The sequence below is a fragment of the Plecotus auritus genome (genome assembly GCF_963455305.1).
Source record: "Plecotus auritus genome assembly, chromosome: 6".
Lineage (NCBI taxonomy): Eukaryota > Metazoa > Chordata > Mammalia > Chiroptera > Vespertilionidae > Plecotus > Plecotus auritus.
The window spans coordinates 171,935,430-171,952,172 of record NC_137773.1 but is presented as its reverse complement, the minus strand read 5'-3'; the positions used below and the strand labels follow the sequence as shown (position 1 = coordinate 171,952,172).

At 57.0% G+C, this 16,743-nt stretch overlaps 2 protein-coding genes across 2 annotated transcripts; both read right to left on the bottom strand.

The window, feature by feature from the left end:
- Nucleotides 1-7,098: 7,098 nt before the first annotated feature.
- XIRP1 (xin actin binding repeat containing 1) lies at nt 7,099-16,269 on the bottom strand. Its single transcript, XM_080674418.1, has 3 exons — nt 16,118-16,269; nt 9,845-13,193; nt 7,099-9,420 (listed from the first exon to the last, which is right to left on the bottom strand). The coding sequence occupies exons 2-3, from the start codon at nt 13,187-13,189 to the stop codon at nt 9,412-9,414; spliced, it is 3,354 nt and encodes a 1,117-aa protein (XP_080530544.1). The 5' UTR covers nt 13,190-13,193; nt 16,118-16,269; the 3' UTR covers nt 7,099-9,411.
- LOC308251274 (xin actin-binding repeat-containing protein 1-like) lies at nt 7,727-9,808 on the bottom strand (the record flags this gene model as incomplete). Its single annotated transcript, XM_080674419.1, has 1 exon — nt 7,727-9,808. Exon 1 carries the CDS (start codon nt 9,569-9,571, stop codon nt 7,727-7,729), a length of 1,845 nt encoding a protein of 614 aa, XP_080530545.1. The 5' UTR covers nt 9,572-9,808.
- Nucleotides 16,270-16,743: the final 474 nt, after the last annotated feature.

The window sequence follows — 16,743 nt, the reverse complement described above, 5'->3', positions numbered from 1 at the left end:
CGTTTCCTGTGGTTGGACATTAAGGTGGCTTCCAATCTTTGGTATTCCACACAACGCTGCTATGAACCATCTTGGGCATTTATCCTTGTGTTTATGTCCCTTGGATAAATCCCTATGTGTGAGCAATTAGTTGGGCCAAAGGGTATGTTCCTTTAAAATTCTGATCCGATGACCAAGCTTTTCTCCAAACTGGAAGGCCCAGCCAGTCCCCCCGCACCCCCCGCCCTCACCTCTCCCTCCTGTTGGCCCACCTGCTCCAACATCCAGATTTTGGTTAACACAGACCGGTACATTTGTGTCTAATTAGCATTTCTGATTTATGGGAGGAGCGAAGCCTCTTTTCCTCGGAACCTTTCCCTGCCTCACAGCTGCCTAGACCAGGCTGAAGACGGAGCCTGGGACCCAGCCGGCCAGGCGGCCCCGCCAGCGACAACCAGGGCTACACTCTCCCTCGTTTCTGTTCTTTCCTTCCTCCCCCACAAGCATCTGATTCCTGGAACCAGGCTCGGTGACCTCACACCAGTGACTTCACGTCCGGGACCTTCTGGGAATTCTCAGCAGCACTTTTTCCTAAGAAACCTAACAGGGTAGGCGGGCGGGGAGAAGGAAAGACGTGCGTCGGCGGGGTGGGGGGAGCATGGGGCTAGAAGAGAGAGGCGCGGAGCCAGTTTCCTTCTTGCGATCAGGGACGGGTGGAGCCCGCAGGGGCGTGTGGCCCAGCGCCGCCTGCGAGACCTGAGTACCCGCCCCCCCCTCCCCCGTCCCCTCCCCCCTTCCCCGTCCCCTCCCCCCTTCCCCGTCCCCTCCCCCCTTCCCCGTCCCCTCCCCCCTTCCCCGTCCCCTCCCCCCTCCCCCGCCCCCAGGCTGGCTGCCAGGCACCCGCACGCCACGCCCCCCCTCGTTCCTGGTTTGGGGCCAGGGGGCTACTCCCGGGTGCCCCCAGGCTGAGCCTCTCCTAGAGTTTTCTTTGAAGTTAGCTGGCTTCTAACTTGGCAGCTCTGCCAAAGGTGGGGAGCAGGTACCAAGATGGAGAGAAGCGGGGAAGCGGGGGAGGGGTGTTGATCTGCAGATACTAACAGTACAGTGAGGGAGAGACACAAAACCGAAAGGTTACCACCGCATTATCTAAACTACAGTATTTCATAAGGTGGAGAGTTCAAAGGACACTCTCCATGGCTTTGTCTTCCTTGAAGAGGTTGCCTCAGAGCTGAGTCTCCACAAGACCAAGTCTCCAGGGTGGACAATAAGGGGGTGAGGCCCGCACAGCGCCAGCAAATCCAGGGCTGCATCATGATTATTGTAAGCCGTAGGCACTTTTGCCTACATGGCCTCCTTCCTCCATAAAGATATTTTTTAAACTATATTTTACCAGCTTGTGGTATAAAGATACACATGTTATTGTTATATATTAAAACATTTTCTTCTACCTGAAAGTCCTTTTTTTTTTTTTTTTTTTTTTGCTTCTGATTTTAAAAGAAGGTAAAACAGCCTTAGCCAGTCTCAGTGGCTAGAGCGTGGGCCAGTGCCGTGGTCGGCAAACTGCGGCTCGCGAGCCACATGCGGCTCTTTGGTCCCTTGAGTGTGGCTCTTCCACAAGATACCACGGCCTGGGCGAGTCTATTTTGAAGAAGTGGCATTAGAAGAAGTTTAAGTTTAAAAAATTTGGCTCTCCAAAGAAATTTCAATCGTTGTACTGTTGATATTTGGATCTGTTGACTAATGAGTTTGCCGACCACTGGGCCAGTGGACTGAAGGGTCCCTGGTTGGATTCCCCTCAAAGGCACGTACCTTGGTTGCAGGCTCCATCCGCAGCCCGGATCGAGTGTGGGAGGCAACCAATCAGGCAACCAATCCATGTCTGTCTCACATCAATGTTTCTTTCTTTGTGTCTCTCCCCCTCCCTTCCACTCTCTCTACAAGTCAATGGAAGAATATCCTCGGGTGAGGATTAACAAAAATAAAAATTAAATTTAAAAAAAGAAGGTAAAACATTTTACGGGCACTTAAAAATATGGTTGGCCCCAAACATGCCTGCTGTGCCCAATGAGTAAGCTGGCCCTAGGCAGAGCCAGGGTGGCCTGACACAGCCCGTATAGGACCTTACAGCACCTGGAAGGTAGATTCTCACGAGAGAGAGGATGGGGAGAGCCAGGAAGCAGCTGCACCAGAAGGGCCTGATGATCTAGTGTGGGCTTTACGGTAGAGGCGGCGGGGAGCGGCTGTGGGCTGGACTGGAGGATTGACAGTTTGGGGGCAGCACTAGAAGTGGGGAGAACATTGGGATGGCTGTGGCTGCAATATGACATCCAAACTCTCAGAACAACAGTGGAGAGATTTGGGAAGCCAGGTAGATTGAGGTGAGGTGGGGGGCAGGGACACGGCTGGGCTTGCCCCTCTGCCCACGCCCCTCGTGGAAAAGGAGAAAACGAGAAGAAACTGGATGTGCTTCACGGCTTTGGGAAGAACAAATGGAAGGTCCTTCACCCGTAGCACCGCAGGGAGCATCTGTGCATCCTTACAGACCTGTGGGCTCTGCGGGGGCTCCTGAGGCATCACCAGCCCCCTCCCCGCTGCTGCTGGAGGTACCTCTCCAAAGCTCCCTTCCCATGGGGCCATTTTCCTGCTCCCCCTGGCCTGGAGGACAAAACCACAGTCCTCTCCTGGGCATTCCAAGGGTTCAGGATGCGAAAAAACAGACTGGGTTTTCAACATCCCTCACAAGTAGAACACTGTTCCAGAATCTCTCCCGCTACACATTTCTCAATCCCCAGTAACTCCACGCCCTGTGCCCCCCAAACCCCGCCCACTCCCCAACCAGAAACAAAACAAAACAAAAGCTACAGTTACCTTGTAGTGCAAGCACTGGGCTTCCTCCCCAGCAGACCAGGCCTAGATCAAGGACTGGAGCAGTAAGTACACTGAGAGGGAGAAGAGCTGCACTCAAATGACTCTTTGAAAGAAAAACCTTTATTTATTCATTCTAAAACACGGATTGAGCACCTACTATGCGCTTTTGCACCAAGCCAGGCACTGGGGCTACAACAATAAACAAATGAGAAGTGGTTTGCGTGGAGATGATATTCTAGTGGGGGAAGACTTGACTGTGGAGGTGGCAGTTTCCAAAGACGGCCACCTGTCTTCTAGAACTTTGCCTCTTCCTCATCAAAAGGTGGTGTCTAATATCCTTTCCATTCAGTCTAGGGCCAGGGGTGGGCAAACTTTTTGACTCGAGGGCCACAATGGGTTCTTAAACTGGACCGGAGGGCCGGAACAAAAGCATGGATGGAGTGTTTGTGTGAACTAATATAAATTCAAAGTAAAGGAGCGGAGGGGAGAGCAAGAGAACCCTCCGCTCTTTCAGCTCCGCAGGCCGGATAGAACAGCCGAACGGGCCAGATCCGGCCCGTGGGCCGTAGTTTGCCCACGGCTGTCCAGACTGGTGACTCATTTGCAGCCAACAGAATGCAGCAGAAGTGATTCTGTGTGACTTCTGAGGCTAGGTCATAAAAGGCAATGCCGCTTCTGCCTTGTTAGCTGGGACACATACATGCCTTTGGACCTTGAGATGTAGGAAGTCCTCCTACCCTGAGACTGCCAGGCTGTGAGGTGGCCCTGGTCACATGGAGAGGCCATGCATGTGTGTTCTGGCTGACATCCCAGCTGAGGTCCCAGCCAACAGCCAGCATCAACTGCCAGACATGTGAGTGAGTGTATCTTCAGATGTTTCCAGCCCCTAGCTGTCCAATCATTCCCACCTTGGAGACTTCCTGGCTGTGGCCCCACACACGTCGTGGCATAGACACAAGCCATCCCACTGTGTTTTGTCCAAATTCCTGACCTACGGAATTCATGAGCATTATAAAATGGTTGTTATTTAAACCACTAAATTTGAGGTGGTTTGCTATGCAGGAATAGTATGAAGAACACTGACAATAAGCAAATACATAAGCAAGATAATTTTATATTGTGATGACGGGTCCTCAGGAAAACATACTGCAGCATGATGATTTGGAGGAAAGCCCCCTTAAAATGGGGGGACAGGAAAGGGGTAGGAGGGGGAGGTAGGGGAAATATGGATCAGGAAAAGCCTTTCTGGAGAGACATTTGAACTGGAGTCCAGCCACTAAAGATCTGAGAGAAGAGCCTTCAGGGTAGATGGTACAGTGTGTGCAAAGGCAGGAATAAGCTTGCTGTGTTCTGTGAAGGTCAAGAAGGCCAGTGTCACTAGGGGGGTGTGGGTGAGGAGGAGAGTGGGGGCAATGAAGATGGAGAGGAAGACAGGCAAGTCATTCTGCTCTTCCAGGGGGCTAGGAAGTTAGATTTCAGGCTGAGTGTGCTGGGAAGCCAGAGGAGGGTGTTATACAGGAGCGACTTGGTCTGGTAAGCGCTTGGTAAGAGCTTTGGCTGCCTGTGGATGACAGCATGTAAGGACAGACAGGGTGAAGGAAGGAAAGACCACTTACTAGTAAGAGGTTAGTGGTCGGCGAAACAGGGGATGGATGGTGGCCTGAGATAGGATGATGGCAGTGAAGATGGGGCTGGTAGACAAACACGGGACACAGGCAGTGACAGGGAAGGGAGGTCAGCCCCGGGCGGAGCCGCGACGTGGGTGAGGACCGGAACCCGGTATCCCTCTGGAATCAGAGGGAGGCTCGGAGCCAGGCGGGCCAGGACAGCGCGTACTGGCTTCCCGAGACTGTCTGGGAGCCGGCCCCTGGCTGCGCGCCTGCCTGGCGTTTCCCGGCAACGACCGCCGCCCGAACATTCCGAACTCGGTGGCCTGGTGACGTCATCGTCACCTTGGCGACAGTGGGTGAGAATGCGCCCCCACCCCCGGGTTCGGGGGCGGGGCCTGGGCGGGTTGTGCGCCGCCTTCGGCGAGGGTGGGGCTGGGAGGGGAGTGGAGTGGCGGGGCCCAGGCGTCGGCGGCAGGTGTGGCAGCAGGTGTGCAGGGGGCTGGGCAAGGCCTCACCCAGCGGCCACCGCTCTCCTTGGTGCACGCAGCCGCCCACGTGATCACCCACCATCCATCCCCACGCCTCTCTTCACTCTTCCCCCAACGCCACTGCCTCCAGCCGTGAGGACCGGCTCTTCCGTCATCTCAGGTCACCAAAGAGATGCCTTCTCCCACCACCCAAACTAAGTAACTGCCACCCTCTTCTCGTGGACCCACCTTGGCTTTTATTTCCTTCACAGTATCGTTCTCCTCTAAAATTATCTGCTTATAATACAGTGTCTACCCTCTTTAAAACTAAGTTCCATGAGGTTAGTTAGGGATAAATTCTCTCTCTATTCTTAGCACCCTGAAGGGGAATCTGGCAAGAAGTAGATGCTCAATAAATGTTATTTGGATGAATCAGTGAATTCACGTAATCATTTCATTCATGTGTGTGTTCACTGATTTGACATTTACGCAGTGCCTTCTAGGCACTTGTGATGAGCGCTAGAGATACTGAGATGAACAAGACAGGGACTCCACCTGGAGGTGAGAAGAGATATGGTAAAACTAATAATTACAATATCAAAAGTGAACATTTTTTAGTTCCAGATGCTAGGCATAGCTCCAAGCACTTAATTAATTCATGTAATCGTCACAATAGTAGCTCCTATAATTGTACCCACTTTACAGATGAGGCACTGAGAACAGCCACCCTAGAAGATGCTGGGTCCTACAATCAAGTGAGATTCCACAGAGGGCATGGGAGGGAGACACGTGGCAAGGGGCCCATCGAGATGTGGGTATCAGGCTCAGGTGGGTAGATTTGGTATCTTACTGCTCCCACACAGCCGTTTCCCACAAGTGACCGGCTCCTTCCAGGTCAGAACTCTACTGCCCTAGGGGAGCCCCCCATATCAGCAGAGCAGGCAACGAGGAGGCTGTGAGGGTATGGAGGGCTGAGCCTTTGGCTGCTGGTGGTAGGACAGGAGCCTGCCTGTTCAAGTGAAGCGAAGTGTGGGCAAGTTTCCACATAACCTTGTAGGGGTAAGATGGGGGGTGGCAGACAATCGTAGTTGTTTTGGTTTTTTTTAATATATTTTATTGATTTTTTACAGAGAGGAAGAGAGAGGGATAGAGAGTTAGAAACATCGATGAGAGAGAAACATCAATCAGCTGCCTCCTGCACACCTCCTACTGGGGATGTGCCGGCAACCAAGGTACATGCCCTTGACCGAAATCGAACCTGGGACCCTTCAGTCCGCAAGGCGACGCTCTATCCACTGAGCCAAACCGGTCAGGACCAATCGTAGTTGTTAAAGCCCCTTCCTACAGAGGGCTTTCTAGGAAATCCAGCAACGAACTCCCACCTCTGGGTTTTTGCACATGCTCTTCCCTCTGCCTAGCATGCACCTCCCCCTGATTCTCACATCACTGACATTTTACTATTCAGATCCTAGGTTTTATGTGTGTGTTGTTGTTGTTGTTTGTTTGTTTTCATTAGAGAGGTCTGTCTTGGCCAAGGCCTCTAAGGCAATCACCTATCAATGTCACATTACCATATTTTAAGACCTCTACCCCAGAATGGGAAGTGGCCCAGCCAGGTGCGTCGTCCTGACCCAATGTTTCCTATCCATGGGCTCTGGCTGCTCATTCTGGAAAGTCAGTACCTTGTGAGCAGGACCCATTAGAGCTCATCTGCTGCTAGACAGGCCCTGCATGCAGCAGGTATTCAATGCTTTTTGAGAGTGAAAGGGCCCTTCACCTAATGATGACTCTGGCTTCTCCTGGCATGGAGTTCTCCTGGCATGAGGCTCTCCCTCCTTTCCGGGCCTGACTGGGCCACTCTCCCACTCTGGAGCAGGATTCTGGTCAGCTGCCACTCCAGGAGGATGTCCAAGAACCACCAGGAGGGGAGGCCAGAGGTAGAGGGTCAGCAGTGTATGTGTGTGTGTGGGGGTGGGGGGTGGGGGGCATGAGGAGTGAGGAGAACAGGGGTGTGGGCAGGCTTTCGTGGGTTCCAGCCGAGATGGTAGAAGAAGAGGTGGCTTTTCCCAGCCTTCCAGCACGGCTGTTGCCAGGGAAATGGGGCACCTGGAGGCTGTGGCTATTTTCCCCCACAGTGGGGATCCAGATGCACAAACAGTCAGACACACACAGCGGAGAGAATAAAACTTGGGTTTATTCAGACTGCTTCCTTCCCATTTGGGTGCCGAGTGAGGGGCAGTGGGGGTGGGGACGCAGAACCTTTGGCTTCTAGGGACATTACTGATTGGAGACATTGTCTATGACCTTTGGGCTGCCAGGATGACCCTCTGACCCATGGAGATGGTGACGAAGGGGCTGCAGCAGGGCCCTTCTGGAGCCCTCAGCCTGATCCCGAACAGAGCCCCCTCCAGTGTCTAGTTGGCCCCGTCCTCTCCAGGAATTAAGGCACAGATGGCTGAGAACATTTCGACTCATAATAGAAATAAAGGTTGAGGGTAGCAGGTCACTCAGGGGGCTCCGGCTAGAGCAGTGGCATGCAGACTCATGGATGTCAGCGTGCTGGCCAGTCCTGTGTGAGGAGCACATTGTCTGCACATATTACCTCCACAAACAGCTGGGAGCCCCCATCCTACTCCTGTGCCCGGCCACTTGGTGGGCCTTTTCCCAGTCTTTCTCCTTTTGCAAGAACTGGGCCTATTGATGGAGCTGATGAAAGATGTCCTTTCTTCTTGGTCCTGCCATCCTGTGTGCAGGAAGTAGGCACCCACCTCAGTTCCCTGGACAGGTGGGAGGTGGAGGGGCTTACTGAGCTGCAGGCTGGGAGTGGCCGCTCAGCCCGGCGGGGCTGCGCAAGAACTGCTTTAACAAGGGGGAGGCTTGGAGCCTGAGGTGGGGACCTGGGCCCCCGGCTGGCCCTGCCTGCTCTGTGACCATGGTGGAGGATGTGAGGAGGGAGTTCCCGCACTGGCCCACCTCCTTGTACTGCTCAGTCACAGTTCTCATGGTTTCACATCGCTGGGAGCCCCCAGGCCCAGTCTGGAGCTCCAGAACACTCTTCTGCCACGCCCCAGGCAGGGTGCTGGCTGAGGCAAGGGTAGACTCCGGCTGTCCAGAGCACTGGGTGACCTCTTTTTCCCCGGCCTTGTCCCGGATACCTTTCTGGTGGAGCAGGGCCTGGCTCACATCCTGGGCCAGGTGTGTGCTTTCCACTGAGACATCTGGGCTGCCCCCGGGGCTGGGAGCCTCTGGAAGCTTCCTTGTGGCTGACTTAATGGAGATGAAGGTTGGGGAGGAGGGTGCATCTCTGCTAAAAGGCAAGACTGGAGGGAGGCCTGAATCTTCTCTCAATGTCTCCAGCCTCCTGGTGGAAGGGGCGTTTGAGTCTGCTGGACCTCTGGTCTCTGTGTGATTTTTGACCTTGGCTTGACTCTGGACCTCAGTATGGCATGTAACCTCGGTTTGGCTCTTGATTGCAGTTTGACCCCTGACCTCCTCGCCTGAGCAGTTGGGCCTGGCTCTACTGCTGTCCATGACACTGACCTTGTAGGCACTGTGGTCCTCTGGGGGGCCTTGGGAATAGCCCCTGGTGTTAGCCTCAGGCTGGAGGCTAGACATGGAGCTGAGGGCCTTGTGCACAGCTTCCTCGATGTCCAGCAGCCTGGCCAGGGTCTGTTCCTTCAGCCAGGCAACCTCCATGCTGACTCTCGTCAGCTCCCCAAAGGCCTGCTCCACCGAGACCTCGGGCTTATGGGGGCCAGCAGGAGCCTGAAGGGCCCCTCCTAGCTGGGGCACAGCCTCAAAGAGTCTCCTCAGTGCCCCCATGTCCACGCTGCTCACAGCCTCCTTCTCCAGGGCTTGCACCTGGCTCAGGATGCCCTCGAGCTCTTGCTGGCTTCCCTGCTGAGTCTCAGAACTCTCAGGGGCCCCTTGCTGGGAACCTTCCATCAGCTTCTCTCCTGGGGTGTTGGGGCCCTGCCGTGGTGAGGTGGGGTCACTGTTGAGAGCTGAGAGCTTGGGGGGCTCAGGGCTCTGGGCATTGCTGTCCATAGCCTGACTCTTGGTCGGCCCAGGGGCCATGGTGCTGGGGCCATGCTGAGGGCCAGGCTGGCTCTGACCACTGGAGAATCCAGCCAGAGATGCATGTCCCTGGCCTGTAGTGGTGGGGACCTTGGCTGGCTGAGGCGTGGCTGCCTCTGTCTCACCTTGTTTGTATTTTCCTTGGGAGGAGCTGGGAGATAGAGCTGAGGGCTTGGGCAGCCTCCGAGGAGGGGGGATCTGGCTTAGGTGTGCAGGTTTGGGGGGCAGTTGGGGCTTCTTCCTTGGTGGGATGGTGGGCTCCAGTTTCGGGGTCTTTGTCTGTGACTCCCCAGGGCTTCTTTGGCTGGCAGGGCTGCTGCGGGAGTGGAGAAGGGAGTCCTGCAGGGGCTCGGAGGCCTGCGGGCTGGAGTCCTCATCATGGTGGGCTTGGGGTGGGAAGTCAGGTCCTGTCACAGCAGCTGGGAGAGGAGGAGGAGGAACAGAGGCATTATGGGAATGCAGGCCGGCACCTGCCGCCTGAGGCCCAGAGGTCAGAGTGTAATGGGCCAAAGAGGCAGCCTTCAGGGTGGTCTCTGCAGCTTGGAGGCTCCCTGGGCCGACTCTGGCCATGGCTTTCTCTGGAGGCGCCCAGGCTCTCTGTGTGCAGCCCCCAGGTTCTTCCCGGCTTTGCCCAAGACTCTGACCTGGGCATTCGTGGAGTGGGCTGGAAGCCTGGGCCAAGCGGGCAGTCTCCCTGCCCCTTGGTGGGTGTTCCCTCTCAGAGGGCTGAACACCCCCAGGTAGGTCACAGGTCCTCACGGGGTGAGCAGTGTAGATGCCGTCCTGAATAGTCACCCGCCCCCCAGGCAGCCCTGTGGGCAGTACTTTCTGTTCCCCACTGACCTTTTTGGGGGCTGCCGGGACTCTGGGGTCACCTCCAGCCATGGGCCTGGTGTTGCTTTGAGCAGTCCCAGTGGCAGCGGCCGGTGCTTGCGGAAGACCATCCTGGAAGGGTAGGGAGACAGCTCCAGGGGCGGGGCCCTGCTTGTGCTTGTTCAGCACTTGCTGTTGCAGGCTTTGGGCCTCTGCTGTCGCCATCCGAAGACTCTGCATGGCCGCCTGGAGGTCTGCTGCCCCGGGCCCTGGTGATGTAGTCAAGGCTCCTTCCGACTTTCCCAAAGCTTCCATCCCTTTCTGCCCAGTGCAACAGTCTTCTGGCTTTTCTTTGCCAGCCAAAAGGCTTCTCTTTGCAATGGTCCGTGAGGGACAAGGGGTGGCCCCTGGGCCTCTCAGGTGCCCTATCTCCATGCTGGGGTCCAGTGGGGGAACATGAATGATGCTCTCAGTTGCAGGCAGCCTCTGGGCCTCCTCGCTGGCTGGCATTGGACCTGGGTCAGCCGGTGGCTCCCACCGCAGGCTGTGCAGGCCGCTCAGGTCTCCTTTGTCTATGCAGCTGGCCAGCAGCTGCACACTGCTCCTCTCGGGGGCCCTGCTGGTGAGCCAGGGCTGCAGGGAGTAGGCAGTCAGTGAGACCAGGCCCTGCTCTGTGTCTTGCATCACCAGCCCAGTCCTCGCCACTGAGGTGCCCAAGCTACAAGCTAGCAACTGCTGGAACTCTAGGTCCAGATCTTCAACATTCCCGCTGCCTCTTGGAAGCCTCATGGGCTTGAGCCGGAGATGGCCCGCTGGGTCCTCCTGAACCAGCAGCCCCTGCTGGTCCACATCTGGCCGGTTCAGCACTTGGCGGACAATCCTGGGAAGCTCGCCAGATACCAGCTCCTCCTTCCGTATGTGGGGGGCCCCCTGTCCTGGGCCCGGGAGCACATACTTGGCAAGGCAGAGCTCCCCTGGCCCTCGGACCTCCATGAGGATGCCTCCACGGTGCAGGATGCCAGGCGTGGCATGCAGAGTCCTCAGGGTCCCCTGGGTTGCAGTCTCCTGCCTCTTGGGCACCGAACCTGACAGGCCCACTGGCTGCTCTTCCTGGAGGTCGTCCCCACGGATGCTCTCGGCTGCCAGGGAGCCCATGGGGCAATTCTCAAAGAGCCAGGTGAACTTGTGCACAGAGCCCACAGGGATGGGCTCAGGGATTGCCCTTGACCCCTGGTCTTCCCTCTTGCCTGTGTCCAGGGCCTGGAAAACCTCCTTCTGACGAGACACCTGCCCTGAAGGAATCTCCACTCGGCTGCAGTATCGCACAGGCCCTCTTCCACAGGGACGGCCTGATGCCTGCAGAGGCTCAGTCTCAAAGACATGTCTGTCTGTCTGTCCTTCTCCAGCCCGGACCTGGGTAACCTGCAGGTGTTGGTCCCTGGAGCCGTCTGGTCTGTCCAGGGGTTGGGGCATGAACATCCAGGTGCAGGACCGTGCCTCGGCCTTAGCTGTGGGATCTGTGACCTCTGACCCCTGCTTCTCTGCCAACTCACTCATTGGGCACGTCTCAAATAACCACCGGATGGTCTGCACGTCACCCTTGGGGGGTGCCTCAGGCTGGGGCCCTGCCTGACTCCTTCCTTCTTCTTCCTGTCGTTCCTGCCGCTCCCGCTGGTGGATTACTTCCAGGGGCTGGGTCTCAAAGAGCCACCGGGCAGTGCTCACGTCTCCGGCCACCACTTCCTGCCGGGTGATGCCCCGCACCACGTCGATGGTACTGGGGTTTCGGCCCAGCTGGTCTAGAGGCTGTGTCTCAAACATCCACCTGTAGCCCTGCACATCACCTCCGACTACTTGCTCTCTACTGACAGAGGTCAGGGCATGGAGGTGGCCTTTGCCATCCTGCATGGCATACACGGGGGACCCTGTGTCCTGGGACTGCCCAGCAGAATCAGTTCCTTCTACTTCGCTCACATTTCTGGGGGTGGAAGGCTCACCCTGCCCGATGCTGTCCAGGGGAAGGGTCTCAAAAAGGTTCTTGAAAGTCTTCACATCCCCCTTCACCCCATCCTTCTGGGGGGCACTTGGAGAGAGGGATAGTGCTGAGAAGCTATCACTGGATAGATGCGCACACATGAGCCCCTCTCCCTTCCCGGGACCCACCCGCTGCAGGTGACCCACTTGGACCTTGTCTCTGGGAGTGTCCAGGGGCTTCATCTCAAATAACCACAAGGTGGAGCGGACATCACCAGGGACTACTTCCTCTTTGGGTGTGGCCTCTGCCCCAGCCTCCTCTTCCCCCTTTAGAGTGTCTAGCGCTCGGGTCTCAAACAGATGCCGCTGCTGCTGAACATCTGGACCAGGAGGGAGAAGGTCTGGGGATGGTTGGAAGTCCTTCTCGTCCACCAGGATCTCCCGGATGGCATCCAGGGGCTGTGTCTCAAAGATCCAGCGAGTCGCACTGACATCTGGCCGGGCCCCCTCCTCCAGGGAGATCCCCCGGATCACCCGCACCTGGCTGGGGTCCCGGTTGATGGCATCCAGAGGTTGGGTCTCGAAGAGCCAACGAGCTGACCTCACCGCATTGCTTTGGATCTCCTCCCGGCATGCGGCCTTGACCTCGTGGATGGCGCCTTCTGCGTCCTGGATGGCACACAACGGCTCCGTTTGGAACAGCTTCACTGTCTTCTTCACATCGCCTTTCAGCTCCTGGATCTCCGAGCGCAGCTCCAAGGGACTCTGCTCCTGGATGGAGGGACGGGAGCCCAGGCGGTCCAGTGGGCGAGTCTCAAAGAGCATCCTGGTACCCTGGACATCTCCGCTGGCTGCAGGCTCCTTCACTGTTGCCTCCGGTGCCTCGGTCTGGCCCGTCAGCTCAGCCAGCGGCTTTGTCTCAAACAGCCGGCGGGCTGCACGAACGTCCGCTCCAGAAGGCGGAGGTCCGGCTGGCTCCTGGTCTATGCTGCTGGCAAAGGAGCCTTCCTCAAACTTGCGGGAAGTGGCCTGGACGTCACCGCTGGGCACCGGCTCCTTGGCTGCTGGCTTCTCATGGTCCCCAATGGCGTCCAGCCGCCAGTTCTCGAAGATCCGGCGCATGCACTGAACGTCCCCCTCGGTGGGCTCCTCGGAACGCAGGACCTCAGCCAGGTCCTCAGCCACGGCCTCGGCCAGGTTCTTGCGGAGCTCAGGGTGGATGTGCCTGTAGAGGCGGCGGAGCTCGTTGGCTTGCCGCTGCTGGTAGAACTTGGAGAAGGACTCCTTGGGTGGTGGCAGCGGCAGATCCTCCAGGGCTGGCGGCGGAGGGAGGGGCAGGTCCTCTGCAGTGGCCATCGGGATGGTGGGTGTGGGGGCCACCTGCGTCTGGGTGTTGGACATCCTTCTGAAGAGAAGGGCAGAGATGAGGATGGGCTGCGGCCTTAGGTGGGAGGGGGGCTGGTTGCTGGGAGAAATGGGAGGGAGCAGGACGCAGGGTCAGAGTAGGGCTGTGGTGACATGGCCTCTCCAGACTTCACCTGGGTCTCACTCTGCCACCTGCATGCTTGGTGTGTGACAAATCTTAAACTTAGGGCATATGGACCCATCTACCAAGGTGGGTCCAGGCTTCCCAGAATCAATCACCTGAGCAAACAAGACATTGCTGGCCATGAAGCTCTGTCCTTCAGCTCCACAAAGGATGTTCAGACCTCCAGCTGGCAAACTGGACAGGCCCCATCCTTGCCTTCCTTTATCAAAATCAGTTTTCCCTGGTGGAGTTCCAGGTGAGTGGCCTGAGGAAATCCTGATTGAACAAGTGCCTAGGTATTTCCCATAGAGAAGAAATTCTCTTCCATAACACCAGAGGGCGCGCTTGCCACTTTCACTGAGAGTCTTGCCCAACTTCTACCTAGGCTTTCAACTCACTGTCCATCCTTTCCCAGGCCCAGGGGGCCCACAGCCCATGCTCTAGCGGAAGCAGTAGAGGCTCACCAGGTATCTCATGGTTAGGCAGAGCCAGATCCTGAGTCCCAGGTAGGGGTTTCTGTGCTATACCCAAGACTCAGAGGTCTGAGCTAGGGGGATCTCGAGGGTCTTCAGGCCCAACCATTCATAATTAAAGATGAGGAAACTGAGGCCCAGAAAGGGTCAGATCTTGGTGAATGAATAACAGGCAGTGCTGGCCTGGGGTTCCTGGACCCTTTTGGGGCCTGGCTCCCAAGAGATTAGAGGGTAGGAGGTGTAAAACTTTCCTATCGGCTGTGGTGCCCTCTGTTCCCCAGCAGACACCCCTAGGAGAGTGAGGGTGACACCTACAGGGGAGGTGGGCAGTGGGACCCTCTGCAGAGACAGCCCTGCCCCTTGCTCATGGAGACTCAGTCCCAACTGTGTGCAATGAGCCCGAATCCAGCTCCGTGGTCCTCTCCTTTCTCTGCCTATGTCAGTCAGGTTCCACCATGGCGTTTCCACCTCCCAGCTCACCCCTGCTCCCCTCCATGGCCTCCCACCCCTCAAGCCCTTCTCTGGTCTCTGTCCTCTGTGTCTTATCTGTCTTGTGACAGGTGTACTAACAATCCCCAGAGGCCCGTAGGAAAGGAATGAGAAGCATGTGCCCCTCTTGCCGCCCCTGACCCATGGCTCTGCTCCACACTCGATGCTAAATATAGCTGAGGTCCTGGCCTCAGCAAGGCAGCCCTGGGCTCCAGACAGAGGCTCAGGCTCAGCCAGTGGGACCCTGGGGGCCTTGGCCCATCTCATCTCCTTATCTTCCCTGGGATCCCTGCCCCTGCCCCTGCCCCCTTAGCTAGTGTCAGGCCCCTGGCCTGTAGGATGACTGGTGCTGGGGCCTGAAACCTTTCATGGACAAAGGGGCATGGGGCTGATTGGAGGTTCAGGGACAGTGGCCACAGGTGGGGGCAGGGTTTCCTCTTCATAGCTATCTCAGAGCAGGGAACTGAGACCTACTTGCCACCACCCCCCACCCCCACCCCATCTTGTCCACCAAAGTCATCAGAACCCTGAGGAATTCGAACTCTGAAACCTGCCACATGAGTCTCACCACACATTCTGGGGTCTCTGAGTTCTAATGAGGACCCCCTGCCAGAGGCAAAGCGTGCCTGTCCCCACCACTCCTCCATCCTGTCACCACCAGTGTGGCTTGAGCAGATGGCTTGTGCAAGGTTACCAACTCCACCCCTCCATCACCCCCAGGAATCTCCAGAATCTCTGCTATGGTCCCATACAGTTAGAATCACGGAGTCCAAGGATGTCAGCGCTGAGGAGGCCCAGAGGTCACTGAACCTGAGGACAAGCTCTGTGTCCAGCTATTGTGGGTTCAGACAGGGAAACTGGGGCCCAAAGAGGGGAAAGGTGCTGCCCCGGTAGGCTCCCCAAAGCAGTCGCAGGGCCTGAAGCAGGTTTCCGAACTCTTGGCTTTCCCATGCCTGCCCCTGCCTGGAACTTAAGTTTCTAGAAGGCAGGGATGGGGGTTGGGGAGAGCAGAATTCAGAACTGGGATCAGACTTAGTGTGCGGGCTGAGCCCCAAGCAGTGTCCCAGAGCTTGGCCTTCTAGGGCTGGTCAGCCCCTCAGGGTGACCCCACCTCTGTTCCCAGTGTGCCCCTCCTTGGCCCAGTCCCTCTGCAAGTCTCCACGTCTGGCAGACTCAGATCTTGTCTCCCACCTTGTGCCACTCCCCAGATCTGCCCCCAGGGTGTTCCCACTGGGCAGGATGATGGCCTGGGGCACAGTCTAGGTCATGGTATGTGAGGAGCTGGGCACAGGCCAGCCCTGGGGACATTCCTGGGGCCAGATATGCCAGGACTTTCACCCACAACAGCTGGGCACCAGGCTTGTCTAGCAATGTGGAGTTGGACCTGCTTCCCACCCTCCACCCGTGTGCCCTCCCACCTCTCCTCTCTCCCTTTCCTCCCGACCCTGGGCCTTCCTGGGAGGAAGCCCTGAAGCCCAGGGAGCTCCATACCTGTATTTTAAATAGTGCAACTACAGGCCGCTTCCTCCTGAATGCCTTTGCGGATTTTTATCAGACTGGCAAGAACTTGTCCCTTTTGTTGGCCCAGGCCTGTGGCCGCCACTCTGAGAGCTCCCATGGGGCTCATGTCAAATCTCCCTTAACTTCCTCATTAGGGGAGGTCCTTGTGGAATCTTTATATCAGAGATCCCTCCACTCACTTACATCCAGATATACGGCCCCTCAACCTCTTTCTGCTACCCCTAATGCGTGCTGTCCTGAGAGCCATCCCGAGGGTCCAAAGGGGACCCCAGCTGGCTAGCCAGCCCTGCCCTGAAAGACAAAGGGCAAGCTACTCACCCGCTGGTCCCACTTGGCTGGTGGGTACTTGGGGTCTGTGGCAGGTGTGGCCCAAGGGTCTGTCCTTCCTCTCAGACTTCTAGCTCGGGGCTGGTTCTGCTCGGTTGGATCTGTGAGGTACCTTCTCGCTGCCCTGGCTCCAGGTCTCTGTCCCCTGCCAGGCCCAGCAGCTGCCTTTATCTTGCTGGCTGGGGTGGGGGTGGGAGGGTTGAGGGGAGCGGGCGGGAGAAGCTAAGTTCGGAGTATGAAGTGGTTCAGTTATTTTTAGGGCTTGTGGAAGTCACTCTTCCATCCTGGGGAATCGGTTACATGTCCTTTCTAGAGGGGAGGGGAGGAGCAGGGAGGGCAAAGCTTCATTCATCCAAGTCTGATCTGAGGACGGGGCTCCATGACTCAGCCGCAGGGTGGGGTGCCGGTGTCCCAGACTATTTTGAGAAAATTAATAAGGGGGGGCAGCTGACACCTGGACGGCCCTGCCCCCTAGCCCCATGAGCCCCCCACCTCCCTACTGTGGACTGGCCTCTGACTATTCCTGATGGGTGTTTGTCGGGTGCCTGGAGACTGGAGGCCCCAGGGCAGGCCCGGCCCCTCTTCCTCTGTTCCCTTCTCCCCATCCCCTCTGCACT